Below are 23,226 nucleotides of genomic sequence, written 5' to 3'. Positions count from 1 at the left end.
TTTCAGTCCTTAGACAGTAAAGACAAAGATGGCTCTGTGATAGACGCGCATGCATGTGTGCACACAGAGCAGCAGCAACACTGTCAGTTCAGAAAACTAAGAACGACCCAGTGGGGAATTAATTATTTTCAAATGTGTTAACGTTATTTAATTCAGGAGTTATCTCTATGGATCTCTGTGCTAGAGTGGAATACATTTCTCATCTAACAGGGGAGGGGGAAGGGAGAGAGGAAGCACGTTGCATGTTGTGTCCCACAATTACTGTGTGTGACTGTGTGTGTGTTGTAGGCATTATTCATTTGAGCATAAATATGTTTGCATTGTCATTATGGGGGGGTTTCATTGGGACAAAGAAAGTCCCCATAATTTAAATCATTACATTCTAAAGTAAGGACATTTAAGGTGATGCTGAGATAATGGTTAGAATGAGGTTATGGTTACTGGTTACGGTAAAATGGTGTCTAGGGTCAGGCAAAGATTATGAATAGTGTATGGATAGGGTGCAGTTAAGGTAAGGAAAAGACTTATGTTATGATCAGGTTAAGGTTAGGATTATGTTATGGTTTGGGTAAGATTAAGGTAAGGAGAAAACTAAGGTAAGTCTAAGCTTTTGGCTAGGATCAGGTTAAGATTAGGGTAAGATTAATGTGTGGGTTATTTATAGGCAAGTAGCAGTTCAGTTTTCATCAGACTCATGATGAACACATACACACTTAAACAAACACACATGCACTGTACTTATGTTCACTGGCTAATCAAGTGCATTGAACATTGGAAACAAATTGACAAGCTATAACGAATAAGCAAACTATTTGCCTTTGATGCATTCTCTGCTCCACTTGACCTATAAAATATGCAGCATTACAGTAAATATAATTCATGTCAATTCATTATATTAAAAAGCAAACAAAAACATTTTTTACATCCCATAAAGCAGGGACACCAAAGAAACCGAAGAGTCATTAAATAAATCCACAAAGAGACATTTATTACGTTTGTGCATCCACAATGAAAATTGGCCAGAGCGTGGTTTGGTTAAAATAAACGACTTTCAGTTAGTGGATGCTGGAACCATTAGCTCCAGACCAGTAATGGCATCAGAGAGGCTTTCATTTCATGCCTTTTCCATGTGGAAAATGCCAGGGGGAAAAGGCTGGTCCTTGCATAGTGGGACTAATTTCACATGAAAGGCAAAATATCTCAGGACAATATTGCCAGCTAATGATAAATCATGATGCTAATTTAAAAAATCTCACCATGTCTCTGCTGAAGAATGAAATAAGCAGCAGCACAGCAGCAATAACCCTCCATCGTCAGAATTGTTTATTTTTATTTACTGAAGGAAGGAAGGAAAATTTTGTTGCTGCCTTTAATCCCCAAAAACATAATAGCGAGACCAACTGTAATTTGCTTCTTTTCAATTATTTAGTGCCATTTTTCAAACTCAAACTTTGGCTTTTGTTCCATTTTATGGCGTGTGTTTTTCAGATTGCACGGTTGCACTGCTAATGAGCAAACCACTCTTCATGTTCATTCCCCCTCAGAGTGGTAGTTTCGGAATTAATCATCTTTAATTACCAAAAAGTTGGAACACAACATTTCTGTTCACCATGAATGTGTGTGCACACATTTTTAAAGATGGCGAGTCCATGTTTACATATTGTTAGCACTGTTTGTCTCAGACATAATTTCACTGTCGGGTTGTTTGTGCGGTGTTGACTGTCTGTGGATACAAATGCACAGGTATGCTTGTATATTACATCAGTGTGTAAAGATTAATTACTTGATTGTATGTGTATTGTACGTGGATTGTACGCTACATGTCACCACCTCACCATATATCCCTCTCTTATGGGGCTAGCACACACATTAGTCCAGCCGTATAACTCCTTGATTTGGCCATGCATGCATCAATTCCCCCTGTGGGCTCACATCAGGGGATAACTGCACTGACCCACAGTATTATGGTGCTGACTGGGAACAGGGCCAATCTGTGACCCCCCCTCCACGCTCAGCCGAGCTGTGTGGTCGCTGCAAACTGATTGGCTCAACAAGTGTGGCTGAAAAGGCCACTGCAGAGGCTGCATCATTTTCTAAAGGCTTAGAAACAGCTTTAAGTCCTTTTTGTAGCTTTTGTGCCACATGGGATTGACATATTGTGTTTTGGAGTTACAGGTTAGGGTTAATTCTCTCTCTGTTATTGAGACTGTCTCTGCTATTTGGTCTATTGCTGTTAAGCCGCTCTGAATGTATTACAAATAACAATTTTATCAATAAATCCAGAAATCTCTGTCTGTCCATCTTTCAAGTTTTTCGCGAAGAGCAGTTATAGAAGACCCAACCCGAAATACATTTAGATTACACTGACTGACATTATCAGTAACATCACAGAATGACAAAAACCTCTGATCCTCCTCATAAAAGGATTAGCTGCTGTTGCTTCTCTTGTTCTGTCCGACTATCTGCACAGAACTTTTATGAAAACCGCTCACCTTTGAATTTATTATGGTTTAGCAGGCCTTATCTTGCTAGCTATTGCTATCTAATATCTTCTCGCTGCTAGCAAAACAGCTCCATTACTGAGATAATGGCCACTATAAACATTTATATTTATTGCGCTTTGAGATCAAATCAGACCTCACACATGTCATCAAGAACACCTTCTACTGTGACATCCTGTCATGTGCAAAATAACATATCGGAATCAGGGAATCTAACCAGCTGCTCACAGACTACAGGTCGCTTTCATCGTAGTGGAAGTCTCTCGAATCTACAATAAAAAATAGATGATTCTTATATTTTTATCTTAATTTGAGTGAAATAATACTTTCATTACTGTTTACTATTTTCTTTAGGCAAATATTGTAACAGATATATTTTGATTTTGATACTTTGTCATCAACTGTTGTTTTTACTATTGTAATTACTTCACGCTGCGCTTTTCTTCAGTCATTCCTTGGTGTATACATATGACGTGAGCATGTTTTCTTTCATTCCTGGTTCTTCGCATCCATCAATGGCCATCACAGCTCTCTTTTTCTCTTCTTTATCCTCCTCTTCTGAGGAAAGTCCTCACAACCAATCAATTCACCCCCCCATACCCCAATTCTAAAGATAATTACCCTCAGATGGAAAACGGAGTTGGAAAGGGACAAGATGGCCAGTAATGACAGGCAGAATTAAACTGTAGGTGGAAAAAAGCATGAGGCAACAGAGAAAAGGGAGAAAACAGAGTTCTCTTATCTTATTGATAAGAAAACAGGATATGTGGGAACAGAGGTGGAATGGTTCCAGAGAGACGAGCAAAGAGTTGTTTGCAAACCAACAGTGGCTTCCCACTCCACCTCAACTGTACAGGAACAAATATAGCCACTTTCAAATCCTCCCCCATTAGCAGCAACGGTAATAATCTCATCTGAGAGCAGCGGATATTGTTAACATCCCTTACTCCAGAAACATCACTTAATTCATGATAAGCAAACACGGTAAGAGCTTCATCGCCACAGCACAAACAACGCTAACCACCATAAGCTGCGTTTTGTATTGCTTGGCCATGAGCAATGCTAATTCCTGTCAATGCTGCCAGGTATTACTGACATGGAGAACAATGCTAAATCCCTGTTAGCGAACCCCAGCCACTGCAGGGGCTTAGCACTGCTTGGGTTTCCATTAGCCTTGCAGTATAGATGCACACACACACACAAGTATACGAGCAAATGCATTGTCTTGCAGGCACACACACTCATCCCCCTGATTCCCATTAACCTGTGGGAGCCCCTGCGTGGCTGGGAGAGAGAACCCTAATTTGTCAGCCTGCCGTGGGTCTTGAAGCTGAAGGTCGTTAGCAAATAGAGTTCGCCTCTAATTACTGCTGGACTTCCCTCTGCATTTGTGCGTGTGTGTGTGTATGAATGCTTATTCTATATTTAACTGCATGTGTGTGAATATAATTGCGCACTAACAAATACGGTTTGTGTGTCTTTGCAAGTGTGTTTACTGCTTTCTTGTCCATCTGTCTGTGTGTGTAATGGACTCGGACTATGGGTCCAAACATGGAAGGCCTAACATCCTTTTCTAAAACCTGCCGTTTTCTTCATATCTAAGTTTGCTGCCAGTCTTCCCTCTGCTGTTGTGTGTCACTCTCTGACTTTCTCGCTGCTCGTCCCCCTCACTCACCTGCTCCTCTCTCACTGGTTGGAAAGCAACATATCTGGTGAAACCTAATTTATTGATTATAGGATTCCCTAACACTACTTCTTAACACCTTCCAGCAATCTGTAGTTATTTGTTTTTAGAGGTTTCCTCTGATGACATATGCAATGGGGAGGTATTAGTTAAAGGTGAGGTTTGGCTATGAAGTTGCCCCCCTACCCAAACCCCATGTGGGGATTTAGTATTCTGATCAAGGACATTTAAACAGGACAAGCACTTGATGATAGAGATGTTTCAGGCTGCATCCATTTGAAGGTCAGTGTCTTTAACATTGCTCCACCATGTTTTAAACTTTAAGAATTGATGTATGCAGTTCAGGCAAACCAACAGACTGTTCATTGTTACAACAATAAATACATATATTTTTATTTAGTGTCGCAACAATGACCAAATATAAAAGCTAATGCCATTTTGTCAATGAAAGGCTCTTGTCGGCCGAACGGCTCAGTTCAATCTTTACCTTTTGGTTTTATAAAACCTTTGTAACTTACAAATGTATAACCAGAAATATCCTTAGTAATGGATTCAGCCTCCTGCAAATGTGTCTTGCTGTGTTTATAATTTGTGCTGCCCCCCCACCAACCTTTCCTCAACACCTCTTTCTGTAAGGCAGGCTGGCCATATTGGACACCAGCAAGGGACTATTTTGAAAGGCAATAAATTGGGTACTATGTGCATATGTGCCTCACAGGAAGTAAGTGCATGCATGTGTGATTTTACACATATGCCTTTATTTCTTATAAAATTTATCTCGCAAGTTTTTATTCACCCTTCTCCTCCTCCATCCCCAACTGCACCGATTCGTCTTTTACTGCCAGCCGGACCATATTGTTTCTCATTGTAGCAGAGTTTAGGGCCGACAAAGGAGTGGAGGTTCAGTGGAGGGAGTGATATTATGGGTTTCAGTTGCCAGATTGGGATCAAATCATCTTTATGAGCCCGCAGGAGGGCAGTGAGAGGCTCTCTCTCCCAGACTCCTGTGGAGGAAATGACAGAGGTCCATCCAGACCTCACCAACAGCCAGCGGACCTCTGATTACTTTCATGTTGACCCACATTTCAGGTAGTGAGTGTGCAAAATGGCAACAATCATGTGGACATTTTATTGTTAAGCATTGCAGTTTATATTCCTCCGTATTTTCACATGCAAAATAATGGACGAGAACACAGTTATAAATGGATGTAATTACACATTATGATAGAAGACTACCTGAGGATTAAGGAGGGTACACTGTGCTGTTCCTTCATGCTTGAGAAAATATGCTTGTCCACACACACACACACACACACACACACACATATATAAACACACAGGCAGATACAAACATATTTGCGTTGTCTTAAATTTGATCGCTGTAGTTTGTACCAGAATCAATTTCACACATGGAATCTCAACAGATTTCTGACTGTGGTGAGTGATATGGGGGAAGGTGAGAGTGTGAATGTGTGTGTTCCTGCACATCAGTCCCTCTTTCATCATGTGTCTGCCTGTATGCAACTTGATATTGGAGGCCGGAAAAGTCGAATTCATTGATGGAGAAACAGGAAACATTCCACCTACAATATTTGCTGTACTGACAATGTCCAACTAATTAATCTCAAATGTCATCCGAGAGTAGACATGGATTTTTTATTTCAATCACATGATATCATAAAAGGTCCAAGAAAGGCACCGTTTAAACACGTTATATAATAAACTCCGAAACTCTATATCTAATGAAACCTTTAATGATCATGTGGCATCTGGGGGCGAGATGAATTTGCTTGGTCAAGTGAAGTTATTAATTGAAATCCAGTTGTGTAATTGAGTGTGTGGGAAGGTATAGATTAACTATCCTTCTCACTTTCTGGTCATGATGGACTATCCACAGCAACGCTAATTGCAACTGGCACAGGGTCACAGTCAAAGAATTCCTGAACCTTGCACCTTACCCCCATGAAGAGTCACTGTCGACGGTTCATTTTACTAATGCTGTAAACTCCATCAATGTCACCACTGTAACTAATATCTCTCTCTTCCAATAATCTGGCCACTGTGAGAGTTATTTATTTTCCTACAACGGCCACACAAATCAATCCTTTTAATATACATGTTTAAATCAAAGCAAGGTGCTTGTTACCTACATGTTCTTCATGTTAATTTTGGTATAACAGTGTTTTAATATAATCATGATACATTTATATTACATTCCCATTACTTACAGATCAATGCAGCTGTGTGGAATGTTAGATACCCCTAATTTTAAAGACTATAGAACTAAATTAATTTCAGTACCCAGATCACACCTCTTTCTTTTTGTTTCAGACCAAATTACCTCAGTGTTACTCAACTCTCATTAAAGTAGTGTTCCTGAAACAGATTGTGTTTCTATTACATCTCCTTTGATACCAGTATACCCACTGACCAATAAACCAAATCCCACTGTTGTTTACGTGATGGTACTTTAATGGACTGTGAAACAAATGCCCACCTGAGGAACTATGGGAGTTAATATGACTCTGTTGTTATGAGCATTGCACAAAAACCTGACTTCCCTGGGAGAAAAAATACAATTGGCCACCATTGTCTTCTTTCTGCTCTGCGATTGTACCAATAAAAAAGCAATTACCCACCAAGATATCTCAAGGCAAGATTTGCCAAGCTGGTTGTTTCGTCATTGAAATATTATTCTTCACTTGAAGTATGAATGTTAGTTATAAAATGTTTGCACCTGCCTGGAAGCACAGCTTGACAATCATCTGCCGCACTGTGCATCATTAGGGAAGTATTAAACCCAAGCAAAGAGGAGAAAAGTGTGAGTTGGTTCATTCAGTTGGATTGACTAAACCCTATGCAATGCATATGAGACAGTTTGCATGGAAACTTCTTATAATGAAGCTGTTTGACTGTTTAGAAGAGAATCTAAAAAGACTCGACAGCACACAAAGGAAATATCTACTGAGCAAATCTTAGTAAATAAATGATGACTAAATTGATCGGACTTGGGAAAAAGAAGGAAAGGACCATTTGTTGCAGGACGAGCTGCTAATGCACAGTGTGTGTCTTTCAGTTATTTATAGAATACATTATGGTGCAGTTACCTAGGGGCTCCGGTGAATTGTCGGCCACAACACAATCTACAACCTCCACCTGTTCAAATCTGTGCTTTTGCTTAGAACACAGCTGCTTACATGATGGGAAAAAGGCAATTATTGACTTTCTTCCTCATTAATAATTGAGCAGAGGGCTCTATTTAGTGGGATTCAGCCCACCTACCTTTGAAACCCACCCAACCCAGCTCCTCCTTTTCATGTTGTCTCTGACTTAATCAATGTCATGTCTGTTGTCATTGATGCTTTGAAGTCTGTTCTGTACCCAGAGTGGTGGAATCATTAGAAATGATTTGTTTATCTAAGTTTTCTTGATTGACCTCCATTAGATCATCGGTATCACCAAATCAACCAGAACGGAAATCTTCATGACTGACACTTTGCATAGTGTAGTTGTGGCTTTATAATGTTTCCTTCCACTGCATCTCTAGAGCTCTAGAAAGCCACAGACTTTTACATTTCAAGATCCATTCCTGGAATACTGGCTCGTTGAGAGCTTTCTAAGTTCTCATTGATATCCGTCTGAATCCAATTTGCCAGGGGTTTTGCAGTATTGTCAATGGGTTGAGGGTTTTCCAAGTTTGTATACATCAAGTCAAAACTCATTATCTACCCTAACCCTAGTCACCCACTTCCAAGTCACATATTCAACTGTAAAATTCATTAATTATCTGCAACGACACAAGTGACGTTGATGGAAGATTCTGAATTGTATTGACATTTTTCTAGATTCCTGTTTGCTCGTCCAATTAATTTGTTTGTCAAGGGTAGTGTGCAAATCCCTGAGCTGTGGTGCTTTCTAACCAGTTTGGTTTATAAGTAACGAATAATGGTGGGCAGCGCCAGGTCCTGTCTCGGTGACACAAAAATTATCCTTAATGAGTTTGGCTAAATTGAACTCGTCAACGAGACTGTCAAATGATTTCTTCTTCATAAAGGTCAACCCAAAATCTGAACAGTCTTATTCACCAACTAGCTCCACATAAATGGGGATTTGTCTTTATTATATTTGCCTTACCCTCCAGTGAGAGAGAAAGCCCAGAACGTCTTTTTATATCTGTGTTGGTTTTATCTAGTAGTGGGTTGAAATTAACATGTATTACGTCAGCTTTGGGAAGAGGATTCACAAGTTTTTGTTTCCATGTGGCCACTGGAATGAGTCAAAATTGAAATTGATATTTGGGACGATAGGTAGTTTGGGGAGGGCTTCCGGAATAACCAGAAAGGCTTAAAAAGTTTTAATTATGAGAGGGGCAGGTATGGATTGTACAACAAATGCAAAAGTTAAATTATATTGTTTAACAAAATAGAACATTTTGATTTTCTCTCTGCTGCTGCTGATCTTTTCAAACACTCTATCTTTTGAAGAGTGCGAGTCGAAGCCAATCGCAGTCACTAATTGTGTAATGAGTTGCTCCTTTAGTAAATCAGGTGTTAATTACGTGTAGATTGTGGCCATAGAATTGAATAAACTGTTAAGCGCATATTTTCCCTGCATTTAGATATATGGATTTAGCATTCACCACTCCCACCCTATATATATAATAGGAGCTATACGTACACACACAGATTCAAAACTGCTTTTTTTAGTTTTCTAACCTGCAACAGCTTTTTACACACACACACTCACACACACAGACACACCTTTGCAGGGAGAGTGTATTGATGAGAGACGGAGGTTAATGCTTCATGCAGCTCTAGGCCGAGTTCACTGAATCAGGCAGAAATAACTGATCTGACCTGGCACCGAAAGGGAAGTGGGGTGGCAGAGAATGACAAAAATCCCAAACGATGAGGTAGTTTAGTAGGTTGATTTCTCAATACCAAAGGGAAGTAAGAGTTCACTGAATGAATACTTTGAACCAGGGGCAGCTGGCCAAAAAGGGGCGATCGGGTGCCAGCACTGTAACCACAAGACCTCCCTATAAACCCACAGGAGCAGAAAATAGGTACAACTTTTATAGCAAACTCACAAGGTTTTATTTGGTTGGCTAGGGATAACTGAAGCTAAGCCTGCAGAGGGTCCGTGGACACATTTACTGGACAAACTTCAAGAGTGTTGGCCAGTGTTATGTACAACAAACTGCAAGGCCTTGATTGGAAGAGTGGGAACTGCTGGAAGGCAATCTCAGGACTTTTATTTGAAGAGGCAGAGTGGGACATGGAAGACAAACTGAGAACGTGGTTTCCACTCGAGTGTTTTATGTAAATACAAATGAGTCTGTCAACTTGTCCATTGTTACGCCGATGAGCCGCCCGATTTGACATTCTGAAGTGTTTGTTGTGACCAAATGTCGGTTGTAAAATATCCATCCAACACATTGTCTCATGGAGATCCCAGTGATATTCGTCAAAACTGTTGCATTCGCTGCCAAATGTGTTTCTTTAGCTTTTGTCTTCAAACTAAGTCTGTGCGACATTAGCCGCACAAAGCTCAGAATCAGAATGTCCAGTTTTCTGGTTTTCTTGTGTGATCTGTCGAGGCTTCGATCTCCATTTTGTCCAACTCTTGGAAGCATTTTTGTTTTTGAAAAATGTCAAAAGTTAGCATGAATGTCACTTGACACATATAGAAAAAAGCTGGAAAGCAAAGGTACGTGTGTGTGTGTCTGTTGGTGTGTTGTATGTGTGGTTGCTTCATCCAGAACATCTCATTATGTGCTTGGTCTGTGCTCGCACTGGCACAGGGCACCAGATCTGTTGACAAAAATTGTTTAGTGACGAATCCAAGACATGAAAAATGAATCTGGACCAAAAAATTTAGATTAGCGGCTCAAGAAAAGAGCTGGCAGTCCTGGGGTGGGGGGGGGGGTGATAGTGGGTGTTTGGAGGGTGGTCCACAAAGGCAGAGGATGGGGAGCGCTGAAAGAGAAATAAGCCCGAGTGAATCAGCAGCAGGAGAAGAGATTCTGTGTTTTAATGAAACATCTTCCCAGAAGGAGCGAGGGGAAAAAACATGGCTAATTAGATCTTAAATTTCAATCCCTCACATATGAACCCCCGTGAACAGACGTGCAGGGAAAAAAAGCGGTGGGAACAGAAGGAACGATGCAAATAAAGAAGGAAATATTTTCCAAGATGAATAGATGAATATAATAACAAGGTACCTCACCCTCAGGCATAGTGAGTCAGATTTCACACACACATACACACACACACACTGTATACATTTCTAAACAGAGAGAGGGTTGAGAAAAGTGGCTCAATTCTTTTCAGCTAATTTTTAAGAGCTTGAAACTCTTAATTTAAATAAGATTTTTCTAACAATAGAAGATTGCCAACATTTAGCTTGATATATCCCTGGGTTAATTGTATTTCTCTTCAAAAGAACTCCTCCTTTCCTTTTGTTCTTTTTTCACCTCCGTAAAATGTCACATTTCAAAAAAGTTTGCACCTTTTCATTTAAGGCTAAGTGGTCACTTTAAGAACCACTGGAGTTTTGTGTGAATTGAAATTGTCCAGACTCCCACCCTGGGGTCTGGATGATTGTCATTCACGCCGCTGCCTTCCGCAATTTCAAGCCACAAAGCTGTGGGAGACCTGCACACAAAGGTGCATAATCTAACTTTGTACTGAATTGAGACTATACAGTGTGTGCAATACACAACTAAAGACACACAGGATGGATTCACTTTTGTATGAGTGACTTGAATATGAAGGCAAATGTTGTACAGTGTCAGGAAAGTTGTTGTTCATTCCTTGGAGCAGCGGGAGATCAAGTGAGGGTGAGTCCAAATGTCAGAAAATTTAAATTTAAACCAGTTATTAATTCTGTTTGTGTCAGAGCTCTATCTATAGCCAGAGTCAGCAAGAATTAATGTCGAACTAACATATCTGTGCTTCTTTCTGTCTGTGCCTGATTAGTGTTTTCACTTCTTTCAGTTAGCAGTGAGCATTTGACTACAGAACGGTGAAGTTCCACTCATTTGATGGTTGCATATTTTATAAAAAAAACGTGTCTGATATGTCTTTTGTTCTTTGTTTGACTGGAAACATGAGCTACAGGCTGCTGCGTGAATCTTCTTTATCTGACGCTTGTTGTAGCCTACTGTGATATGTTCAAAGGCGGTGGGAACTTCTGACAAGTGGAGACAGTGACCTTCACTGCTCATCAGAGCTATTTTCAAACAATGCCATACTGATCAAGTTAAGAATCAGCTGCTGTAAATGTCATCTTTGAGTGCCTCCAGGAATGGTGCACCAACAAAGTAGATAGCGCTAATGCACTATGACGTTGATTGCCACCTGCAGATAAACCGATCAAAAAAGAAGAAGACATGTTACAGCATCCCCATCTCTTAACCCTCTAACTATTGCATGGGCACGAGGACTCGGTTCTTTGGGGCTTTGTCAACAACTGATGATTACCAAGAAACTTGCTGAAGGGATATGGTATGGGTCAGGAAAAGATCAATTTCATTCTGATGTGGATCCAGAAATCTTTTCACTTTCTTTAACGTTGCAAGATAGGTGCATGTTTAACATGTTCCATTGATTTCTCAGAGATTAATTCACGGATCTTGATGAAAAAAGTCTGGCATGTTTACGGTAGTGATATTATAAGTGTGTGCAAATTGGTGTGAATCCATGTAAAAATCTGTATGTAGCGAATTAAAACGCGGTTCCATAGGTCATTGAGGGGGGTATGTGCTCTCTGAGTGACCTTCTAGTTCGCGTTGTTTCGGTTAACACACCGCATCTTGTTCTAACTTCACAATTCTTGTTTATAGACTAAAGACGACGGCAAACGGTAGGAACAACCATCTGTAATGCCAATTAGAGCGGCCTTTTCCATGCTGCGGAACATCTGTTAATTTGTGTCCTATACCTCTTTGTGAAACCCACTGGGGAGCTGCTGTCATGCAATTCCAGGTGTACAGGACAACATGCGTATGTAGCTGCTTGCTAATTAGTGAAATGCCATTTGACCACTTTTTAGACTCTGCCTCTTTGACCGCATGAGGAAGGCGAGCAACTCCAAAATGCTGAGAAATGAGTGGAACTTGACCTTGGTAAATGCTCATGTGTTCACAGGTAGAGTGTAAAGTGACAGTCGGGGGATGGGAGTTCCCTGATGCTTGTGTTTACACTGATAGCAGGATCTCAAAACAAATATTTTCTGCGGTTAATAGTTTGTTGACAGCAGCATCTTTTATTTCCAGCTATATTCTGATGATGTAAAAAAAGAAAATGCAGAACACTTTTCATACTTTTTTAATCAAGTAGATTAAGAATTGGTCAAACAGAGACTACTTTAACATGGACCACAATTGTCAGACTATTGACCTCATTCTGAATAAGACGTTAATTTGATTATGATATCTAAATAGGTTACTTACAGAATATTCCATTAATCTTCCTGTTTACATGTGAATAGTCTGTGTATGACACACGTCAACATTACATCCCGCCACTTGTTTACACTCTAACCCAGGGCATGAGTCGCCAAGCAGTGAGCAGTCTCTGAGCCAATCAGCTATAGTCTGAAGACCTCTGGGGCCACCAGCCAATATTTGGGCCGATTTCTGGGCCAATACTTAGTCTTCTGTTTGCCTCACACCATTGACAGTCCGACTAGTTTTTTTTTTATCACATCATATGTTTTACATTCAACATTTTGGCTAACCTAGATCGACAGCTATCTGCACATGAATGCTATTAAGAAGCTGATAACGGATTAATATTTACATGCAGAAGCCATTTACTTGCTAACTGCCGTATGTCACTGTCCCATAATGCTGTGTAATCTCCAACACGACATAATATTACGATTAATATGTATACATGTCTACACAATGCGACTAAGGTCCGAAGCCATCTTAACTCAATCATTGCTTTATCTTAGTATGACCATAGTCAAGTCAAGGTCATCAGAAAGTTTCTTATTCAGCCTGTTGTCTTGCTCTGGCTCAGATCCGAACATTGGTGGCCATGTAAACATGTGTAATTACTGTGCCCTGCTGTAACTCATAATAGACTGCGCTCGCAGCCACAGCAGAGACCAAAGGCATGCACAGACGGACACACTCACACTCAGTGACTGTTTGGAGCGTAAGACTGCATCTCTGTGCAGCTGTTGGCACTTTTGACAGCTTGCACTGTGTTCATGACTGGAGGCCAGAAAAAGCCCCCAAGACCCATTCAGTGATGCTGAGGGGCGGACTTGACAGCACCAAACCAGAGCTCCACACACACACACACACACACACTGGTTTCACAGTCATTGAGTAAAGACAGAATAAAGCAGATTTTTTTCTGTAGTGTCTTATCCAAAGAAAACTACACGAGTTTGGTAATCTGGTTATGTAAAAAATTGCATGGTGTGATTCCTTTGTGCTGAATGCTTTGTACATGTCTTTGTTATGCATGAGCCTGAAGGGCCAGAGGGGCCCGTACGACAATTTATACAAGAATTCCACCAGGCAAGGCAGGTTTTTGTGTTATCATGCCACATTCTGGATGACAAATTTTAGTTAGTTTTAGTTTTCTTTGCCAACTGATCTGTAGGATGTCATGAATTTCACACTGGATGTATAACACTCCATTTGCGTCCAACTCCCTTTGGCCTCAGAGATGTGGCAGCAATGTAAGGGCTTTGAACAAGCTGGCCAAACACTGTCTATCCCTGGCTTTGGGCCCAACTGTTGGCTGCCAGCTGACACATCTCATCGTATCTGTTTTTCCACATCCTAGTTATTTACCTTGTTGGAAATGTCACTAAGAAGGCTCTGGTAGGCAGCCATTCTCCTTTCTGTCGCCCTCTGTCCTTTTCTTCCTGTTTCCTCTTCCTTTTTTTTCCATCTTAAGTATGTCTCTCTCCGAGCCTCCCTCCCAGCCCTTACCTTTTTCTCCTTTCTAAACATACCATCATGCGTAAAACTATCTGTCCCTCGCTCTCAGGGGAATACGCTGACATTTGCTCTTGGACATTGTAGTCATTTGCTCGGCCTAAAGTGGCAGAACATACAGGACCCTACTTTGCACTTGAGACGTGAGCAAATATCAGGGGATACGATTTCACACTTCACTCCACGAGGATAACATCATGTGGTCTGCATTCATTAATCTTTCCAATGTTTTTTCATGTGCTAACGACATTTGATACCGAGCAAACACACAACATGTCGGTGTTCTGCACAGTAACTCTGCACCCAGCGTATGCTTATGTTCAGGCGTTCATGTAGGTGTTTATTATATTTTATTTCGAAAATGATGATCTATAAGCTGTGCAGTTACGGCGCAACAGAATGTGTTGCAGCAGTTATATCAGTGAATTATTGATGGACATGATGTATTGTAGGTCACTTTCTAAGATAAATTGGTAACAAGTAAAAACTAAAATCCAGTTTACCTGTGTGGGAAACCCTGCACTGCTGTTTAATCATCTCAAAGAAATAAATCATTTAAGTGTATTACTATTGTTTGGAGAGGTGCATTCCTTTAGGATGCTGAAAAATGAGAAAATGGACAATGTAAGATTTATTGCTAGTAATTTTAAGACAATAGGCCAACTCAAAGTCCCTACCCAGAGAAGATATATGATATGATACCTCGGAGGTAAACTAGTAGTACCTCAGGAGGGGCTAGCCATTATCACAATTAGAGATTGTTACACTTTAGTTCCCAAGAGGTTAAGATGCTAGGTACTGCCGTGTTTCAGAGGCAAAGTGCATTCTCGCCCAAGCGTGCACACACAATTCATTAAACGACTTTATGACTGGGTGCATTATTATGTCTTCCAAAGCATTTGTATCTTGCGAGGGAGCATTAGCCGGTTGATTACAGGTATCGTTTCCATCATCTTATCACTAAATGCCTTCCACGTAGCAGTTTCCCTCCATGGGGAAGCAGAGGGAGCCCTGAGGAAATAACTGCAGGAGCTGAAGAAATGCACTATATCTTTCTCCACAGCTTTAAAATCCACTTCTTTGCCCCTAACGTCCCCTCTCTCGTTCCATCCATTTCTTCCCGTCCCAGTCCTTACTTTGTGCAGTGATAAAGTTCAGTGTATCTGTCTATGTGTTTCGTGTGGTGTGTGGACAGGGTTGAGTTATCGCCTTTTTTGAGGGTGGGGGTAGTGAGGACATTTCAGCTGGTCTTCATTTTTTGGAAACAACAAATTGTAAATGATCTGACACACCTTAGGAGCGGCTGTGGCTCGGAAGGTAGAAGTAAGGTCGTCCTTAAACAAGAAGGATGGTGGTTTGATCCCTAGATCCTCTGGTCAGGGGTTGGATCCAATCCCAGCTGACATTGGGTCAGAGGTGGGTTGCACCTTGGACAGGTCACCAGTGTTTCACCGGGGCCAGCATACAGAGAATTCAATGTCAGACCAACAGTCAATTTAGTGTCTACAATTAACCTTACCTGCATGTCTTTGGACTGTGGGAGGAAGCCGGAGTACCCAGAGAAACCCCCACAGACACGGGGAGGACATTGAAACCCCTCACAGAGAGACCCCGGTTTATCAGGGATTAGAACCGGTGACCTTCAGTGGTCAGGGTAGAGTAAGGGGCTCGGGACTGAATTAAGTCAATGAGCGTCCTCTCACAAACACAGAAGGGAGAGAGGAGTCTGCGTGTGTGTGTTTTTCGTGTCTGTGTATCAGTGTTTGTAGTTTAGGTAGAAGAATAATTTCTGAGACACTAGAGCATGACCTGAAGAATTCTCCTAATTTCATGAGCAGATGCTGCTGCAGGAGCGGTGCACCTGTGGCACAGAACACGTCACAGAGTGCGCTCGCATAAGTCACTTCCAATGGCATCCACAGGGAGGCGGGGTTAGATGCACTCCTTTGCATTGCATACAAACTGTTTTATTATGCAGAGCAAAAGAGCCAGTTCACCTTCTCCCAAAAGAAGCAAACGTCCTTCCCTGAGTGGAGCAGTTGCAAATGCATTACTGTAATATATTCACCTTATAATATAATACAGTCATTCTTATGGCACAGGCCAAGTTGGTGCAAGTATAATTTTTCATAAAATGACACCAGCCAACTCTATTAGTGAGGACACTCTGCTCCGCTGGACTCGTTTCTGTGATGGCGAGCCAGTCACCTTATGGGTGCTGGCAGATTTTACTACTATTTAAGTGCAAGGTCAGTGTGCCACAGACATCATTACTTTTTGTGTGTGTTTGTAAAGAAGAACATGGGCGTCTGTGTGTGTGTGTGTGTGAACAGGCTGTGTCGGCTAAGTATAGACAGAGGGACGCCGCAGACCATTTCCCCTTACATACAGAAATCCGGACGCACACAGTCGTACATTATCGAGATCTGACGATGTCATTACTTTTCTCGCCATGATCCCAGCCGTGAAAAAAAAGTAATATGTCTAACAAGCCAACAGCCCAAGAAGCTCTGACAATCACACACAATCATGTACGGAAAGACAAACATCTCTATCTCTGCTACACCTGAATCTCCCTCGTACACACTCCAAGTCGCAGACACACACACAACACACACACAAGCCGGGCATGACAGAGAACTATTGACTGCCTCTACCTGGCCTGACAGACCATTCACAATTTCTCTCTCTACGTGAAGCCTAATGTACCAGAGGAGGCGAGTGCATTTTTTTGTGTGTGTATGAGTGAGTGAAAGAGGGAAAATTGAGAGAGAGAGGAGAGCGACTTTGTGTGTGTGTCAGGTGTGCGTCAGGAATATATATTTGTGTATTTGTCCAGTGTAATCTTTGCTGCTTTTGTGTGCCTCTGATATATTCCGCTGTATTCGCTCTCGTGGATTTCTTCTGAGAATGCGAGGAGTTGTGGGTTGACACGGAGGTCATCATGGACTGAGCAGCACTACATCTCTGGTCTCTCACTATTTTCCTCATGGCTACTTTGGGTACACAGTTCATGCAGCTGGAGGAGGGGGGGGAGGATGTGTATCTGGACGCAGGTCTGCTTTATGGCTTTCATAGTAATGTGCTGTGGGAAAGGCCATTGTAAAGTCTTTGTAGCCTGCATTTTAAATGTTCACTCCTTTTTGAATTGATATGTGATTCGTATAAAGCCACATATTAAACCCTTACAATGTCATAACCAACATTAAAAATCTCAATTGAGGAAACTAACATCCACTGCCTTTAGTTATTACATTATCATAAACAGTTATATAGAATCTGTCTGCAGTTTCTTAGATCTTTATATTGCAAGTAGAATTTCACTTCAAGAAGTTTAAAAGTGACCCAACAATTTGTGAGTCAAGGCTGAGTAAGTCCATTGAATACTTTTCCGTTTTCTCTCTCTTCTAAATCTATTATGCATCTGCATCTGGTTACAGGGTCATATTGCTTGTTATAGTCATTTTCTTTGCCGTGCACGTGAACTCAGACAATGACTGACGTACCCGACTTAGAACATGGCCCAAAGATGGCTTTCGTCAACCTTCAGCTTCACCCATGTGTCTATACTCTTGTGAGTGAGTGAGTTAAAGCTTGTGAAAAATAAAAGGAGCTTGAGCCAAGGAGATTTTATCCTGCAAATACTTTGTAAAACATTGCAATGCTGTGATTGAGAGTTAGTGTACAGTGCCTTTTTTCCGACCTATTTTGGAGTTGATAAATGTTTGTTTCTCTTATTCATGTAAAAAATACTAATGTTTACATTTTCTCTTTTTCTTTACTCCTCCCTTTCCAACTATCTGTCCCATCATCCCTCTCTCCTCCATCCCATATTTCTTTTTCTGTCTCTCTACAGCAAAATGTGACGAGGCCCTGGCATCCCCTCTGCCACACACAGCCTTCACCAGCTCATCTGTTTTCTCCAATGGATACGCAGCCGGATACGCCAAGCTCAACAGGAGAGGAGGTAGAGTCACACATGAACGCACACAGACAAACCCTGCGCGTGTCCGTGTACTCACTGATACATGAACGCTGTATATGTAGGGTTGAGCATGCACGCACAGACGTGATAAATATCTCAATCGGGCCCATGCACATGTCTCCTTATGACAGATTTTACAGACATCATAAAATACAGGTCCAAGCCTTCATAGTGTGATCCTTGCACAGCTGCTGTCAGCTTTCACCCCGTCGTCTTCTACTTTGTGATACTTCTCCCTTCGCCCCCTTCTCTGATTTGTCCCCTCCTTTCTCTCCCTAACTCGGCTCCAGTCATTATCTCCGTGACTCAGACCGAAGCTCATTTCCACATCAGTCCACAGCAGAGAGAGATAGGGCCAGACAATTACACCCCTCCATGTTTATACAATTAATAATTCATATTCTTTTCCGTCTAATATAGTCACACTACAACTGAGAAGACAGAGCTCAGAGCTGGCAAATAAAGGCCAGGTAATCTGGTGTGTTTAAGCGTTCCAATATAAATGCTGCTTAGCGAGGACGGGAGCACCCCAACCCCACCCCCACCCCTTCTAATCATGACCCCCTTAGAACAAGAAAGAATGAGAGAATAAAGACCAACCTGCAGCTGTAATGAACTAGTGTAAATATCCGACTTGTGCATTCTTTTCTCCGCATGCTTTTATGCCGTCACCTCAGAGCCGGGGGTCCTCGGGGATCATGTAATGGCTGAAGTGTCGAAATGTGAGAATGTTGTTGTGCTGAAGAGCGACAGTAACACCCGAATTAAAGTAGCTGAACAATGCAGTGTGAGATGCACTCAGCCACAGTTCACATAAGTCATTCAGTTAAATATCTTGACGTGAAGCTTTAATGGAATTTCTTCTTTCACGAAAACTACTTTTTGTGTTTGGACTCATGGAAAAAGCAAGAGTGTCTGAATAAGGCACAAATAGTTGCCGATGTGTAAACGCATTTCAAAAATTAAATGTTTGGACTAAATGTGGAATGATCTATCCCAAATTTCTATAAACTTAAAAATAAATATAATAATATTCCCCAGAATATGGATGTTTCATATTCAGAGAGTCTTGACCAATGCTCATTTCTTTGCTACATTGTTTACAAAACGTTTAGGTGTGAAAACCCCTACAATAGTTCAACCTAATGGATTCAATATGATCATTTGCTCTCGTTCTCTACTTGGCAGCTGAATATATTCTCTTCTCTCCCTCTTTCACTACCTGCCAGTTTGGCTCGTAATTACCAAACCCTTTATTTTCTCACACATCCCAAATTCTGTCCTGATCCAAATGAGTCTATGACAACCAGAGCCACCACTGTGTTAAACAGGGAACTGACTTACTCCCATTATAGCCTTAAATGTGCCAAAATGGATGCATGCTGAGACACATGTCAAAATACTGCAGAAATTCCATCTCGTCCTGTCCCATGTGTCCTCAAGAGAATGACGCTGTGCTTGGATGATGAGGTCGTCATCTTGTTCAGCGTGAAACATTTGACAGGGTTGAGATAGGAAATGAGAGGGGAAACCGAAAGGCAAGACAAGTTGTGCAGGAAGGGTCAATTAGGTTACATCCTTCGAAAATCCTCTCTACAAGAACGAGAGATGTGCCATTCAAATCATTTTCTCTTCTTCAAAGGTCCAGTGTGTAAGAATTAGGTGAAAGGGATCTATAAAGCAGAAATTGAATATAAAATAATCTGAGTGATTTAACTGGAGTGTTTAATCTAAATTGTACTTATTGTTGTTTTCTTTATATTTTATATTTAAATAACTTATATTAACATCAGGAGCAGGTCCTGACCGCATGATCGGGTCCTCTTGGCCGCCATGTTTTTTCTACAGTAGACCAGACTGGACAACTAAACACTTTTTGAGTTTTATGACAAATGAAGGCTACCACAGGTTCTCTTTCATGTTTGTAAGGGGAGGGTGAGGTGAGGGGTATTCAGCTGCAACGTGCAACTTCACCAATAGATGTCACTAAATTCAACATACTGAACCTTTAAAAAAGTCCAGATATTTCAGTTATAAAGAGGACACCACTCAAAATTAAAATCTGCATTGTTATTTATTGTCATTTGCCAACACCGGATACAAAACACAAACCACAAATATGGACATGAAGCGCACAAAGAGTCACATGCAACAAATACACACACATCTTTACATATTTCCACATATTTAGACTAAGAGAATACAGTAAACAAGATGGCGCCGTACTAACAGCAGCCAGTCATAGCAGCTCCCGGTTCTACTGTAGGTTTATTGTGTTTTTATTAGGTTTGCTGTTTGTTTTTTATATTTATTTTTGCACTGCTCTAAGCATCGTCGTACCGCACAAGGACGAGGTGCTTTTACTACTGATTTTTACACTTTTTACAACTTTTAACTGCACTTCGGTCTCTTCGGATCACTGGGAGCATGCCGGCTACACACGCCGGCTTTGTTTACACCCGCGACCAGCTGATGGCCCTGAGGCACACAGCCCTCTTGGCCGGAGAGAGACCCACCATCCCGGAGGAGTTAAAGAGGAGATGGCGAGGCTGCAGAGCGGGACTTAAACTGAGGATGGAGAAGAGAAAGTTTAAGCCCTTCATCCCTGCAGTCATCACTGGTAACGTGAGATCCCTGGCGAATAAAGTGGACGAGCTGGAAGCGCTCATCAGGACGCAGCGGGAGTACCGGGAGTCCAGTGTTGTGTGCCTCACGGAAACGTGGCTGCACGAACAGATACCGGACTCCAACGTCACCATCCCCGGCTTCCAGACGGTCCGAGCCGACAGGGACACCACCGCGAGCGGCAAGAAGAAAGGAGGGGGTCTCGCCGTGCTCGTAAACAACCGGTGTTGTCACCCCGGGCACGTCACGGTTAAACAGCGTGTCTGCAGCCCTGACATCGAGCTCGTCGCCGTCGGACTTCGTCCTTATTATTTGCCGAGGGAGTTTTCCAGTGTTTTCGCCATCACTGTTTACATTCCTCCATCCGGGAACGCGGAAGCAGCGTTTGACGTCATCCACACTGTGACTGCGGGATTACAGACACAACACCCCGGGGCCTTCATCTTCATAAAAGGTGACTTCAACCATGCCTCCCTCTCATCCACACTCCCTACCTTCTTCCACGTGATAATAAGACTTTGGACCTGCTGTATGCAAATGTGAAGGATGCATACAGCTGCACTGCCCTGCCACCACTGGGCAGGTCAGACCACAACCTTGTCCTGCTCTCACCATCTTACAAGCCTGTGGTTCAGCAGCACCCAGTCACAGTGAGGACTGTGAGGAAATGGTCTCCTGAGGCCATGGAAACACTGCGTGGAGCCCTGGAGGCCACAGACTGGGCTGCTCTGTATGAGCCACATGGTGAGGACATTGATGGCATGACTGACTGTGTCTCTGAGTACATTGGGTTCTGCATTGACAACACCATTCCCACTAAAGAGGTTCGCTGTTACCCAAATAACAAGCCGTGGGTAACCAGCGACCTGAAGGCCCTTCTGAACCAGAAGAAGAGGGCCTTTAGATAACGGGACAGTGCAGAGCTCAAACGTGTACAAAGTGAGCTCAAACGCAGCATCAGGGAGAGCAAGGACAACTTCAGGAGAAAACTGGAGCACAAACTGGAAGACAATAACACCAGGGACGTCTGGAGTGGGATGAAGGAGATCACCGGCTTCCAGAGGAGAGGTGGGGGAGCAGCGGGGGATGAGGGACGTGCGAACGAGCTGAACTCTTTCTTCAATTGGTTCAACTCCAACCCCCCCACCCCCAGCGGACCCTCCACTGCCTCCTCTGCTTCTCCAAACAACAACCCCCCACCTCCCCCAGTCACCCCCTGCCCCCCACCACCCCCGTCATCACCTCCCCCCACCCCCCCGCTGGCCTTCACCACAGACCTTCCCACACCTCCCACCCCCAGGACATCCTCACATCACCCACAGCCCCCCACCACCTCCTACAACACACACCTCTCTGCACCACCCTCATCCCTTCCACCCTCAAACCCACCACCGACATCCCCCACCCCCCAGTCTGGACTCCACTTCACAGCCAGCCAGGTGAGGAGAGAGCTGGAGAAGCTCAAACTGAGGAAATCTGCAGGACCTGACCGCATCAGCCCTCGTGTGCTGAAGGGATGCTCCAGCCAGCTCTGGGGAGTTCTCCAGCACCTCTTCAACCTGAGCCTACACCTTCAGAGAGTGCCAGTGCTCTGGAAAACATCCTGCCTGGTCCCAGTGCCCAAAAAAGGACGTCCTGCTGCACTGGAGGACTACAGGCCGGTGGCACTGACCTCTCACATCATGAAGGTCATGGAGAGACTGGTCCTGGCACACCTCAGGCCGCTGGTGTTCCCATCACAAGACCCCCTGCAGTTTGCATATCAGCCCCATCTGGGGGTTGATGATGCAATCATCTACCTGCTGCAGAAGGCTTATTCCTCCCTGGACAGACCCAACACCTCAGTCCGGATCATGTTCTTCGACTTCTCCAGCGCCTTCAACACCATCCAGCCCAGACTGCTGAAGGCCAAACTGGAGGGCACGCAGGTGAGTGCTCCCCTCATCACTTGGGTCGATGACTATCTGACGGGCAGACCGCAGTTTGTGAGATTACAGAACTGTGTGTCTGGTCGTCTGATCAGTAACATCGGGGCCCCCCAGGGAACTGTACTGTCCCCCTTCCTCTTCACCACATACACTGCTGACTTTCAGCACTGCACTGATTCGTGTCATCTACAGAAGTTCTCTGATGACACGGCCATTGTGGGGTGTGTTGAGGGCGGGGGGGGGGCTGAGTACAGGGACCTGGTTGACCGCTTTGTGAAGTGGTGTGGGGAGAACTGCATGCAGCTCAACGTGGCGAAGACGAGGGAGATGGTGGTGGACTTTAGGAGGAACAAGCCCCTGCCCTCTCCTGTCTGCATCGGTGGGACGGATGTGGAGGTGGTGTCGGCATACAAGTACCTGGGTGTCACACTGGACAATAAACTGGACTGGTCCACCAACACACAGGCCGTCTACAAGAAGGGCCTGAGCCGGCTTTACTTCCTGAGGAGGCTCAGGTCCTTCCATGTCTGCAACAAGAT

The 23,226-nt window shown here is 42.9% G+C and overlaps 1 protein-coding gene across 1 annotated transcript in view; it reads left to right on the top strand.

Moving 5' to 3' along the window:
• cntnap2a (contactin associated protein 2a) overlaps nucleotides 1-23,226 on the top strand; it is a 326,430-nt gene that overhangs the window by 123,094 nt on the left and 180,110 nt on the right. Inside the window, exon 2 of the mRNA XM_061094189.1 lies at nucleotides 18,006-18,116. Within this exon, the coding sequence (XP_060950172.1) occupies nucleotides 18,006-18,116 (111 nt within the window). The remainder of the gene's footprint in view (nucleotides 1-18,005; nucleotides 18,117-23,226) is intronic.

Source organism: Limanda limanda, chromosome 20 (assembly GCF_963576545.1).
Source record: "Limanda limanda chromosome 20, fLimLim1.1, whole genome shotgun sequence".
Lineage (NCBI taxonomy): Eukaryota > Metazoa > Chordata > Actinopteri > Pleuronectiformes > Pleuronectidae > Limanda > Limanda limanda.
Note: the sequence above shows the minus strand (reverse complement) of the source record. Positions and strands in the feature narration are given on the sequence as shown.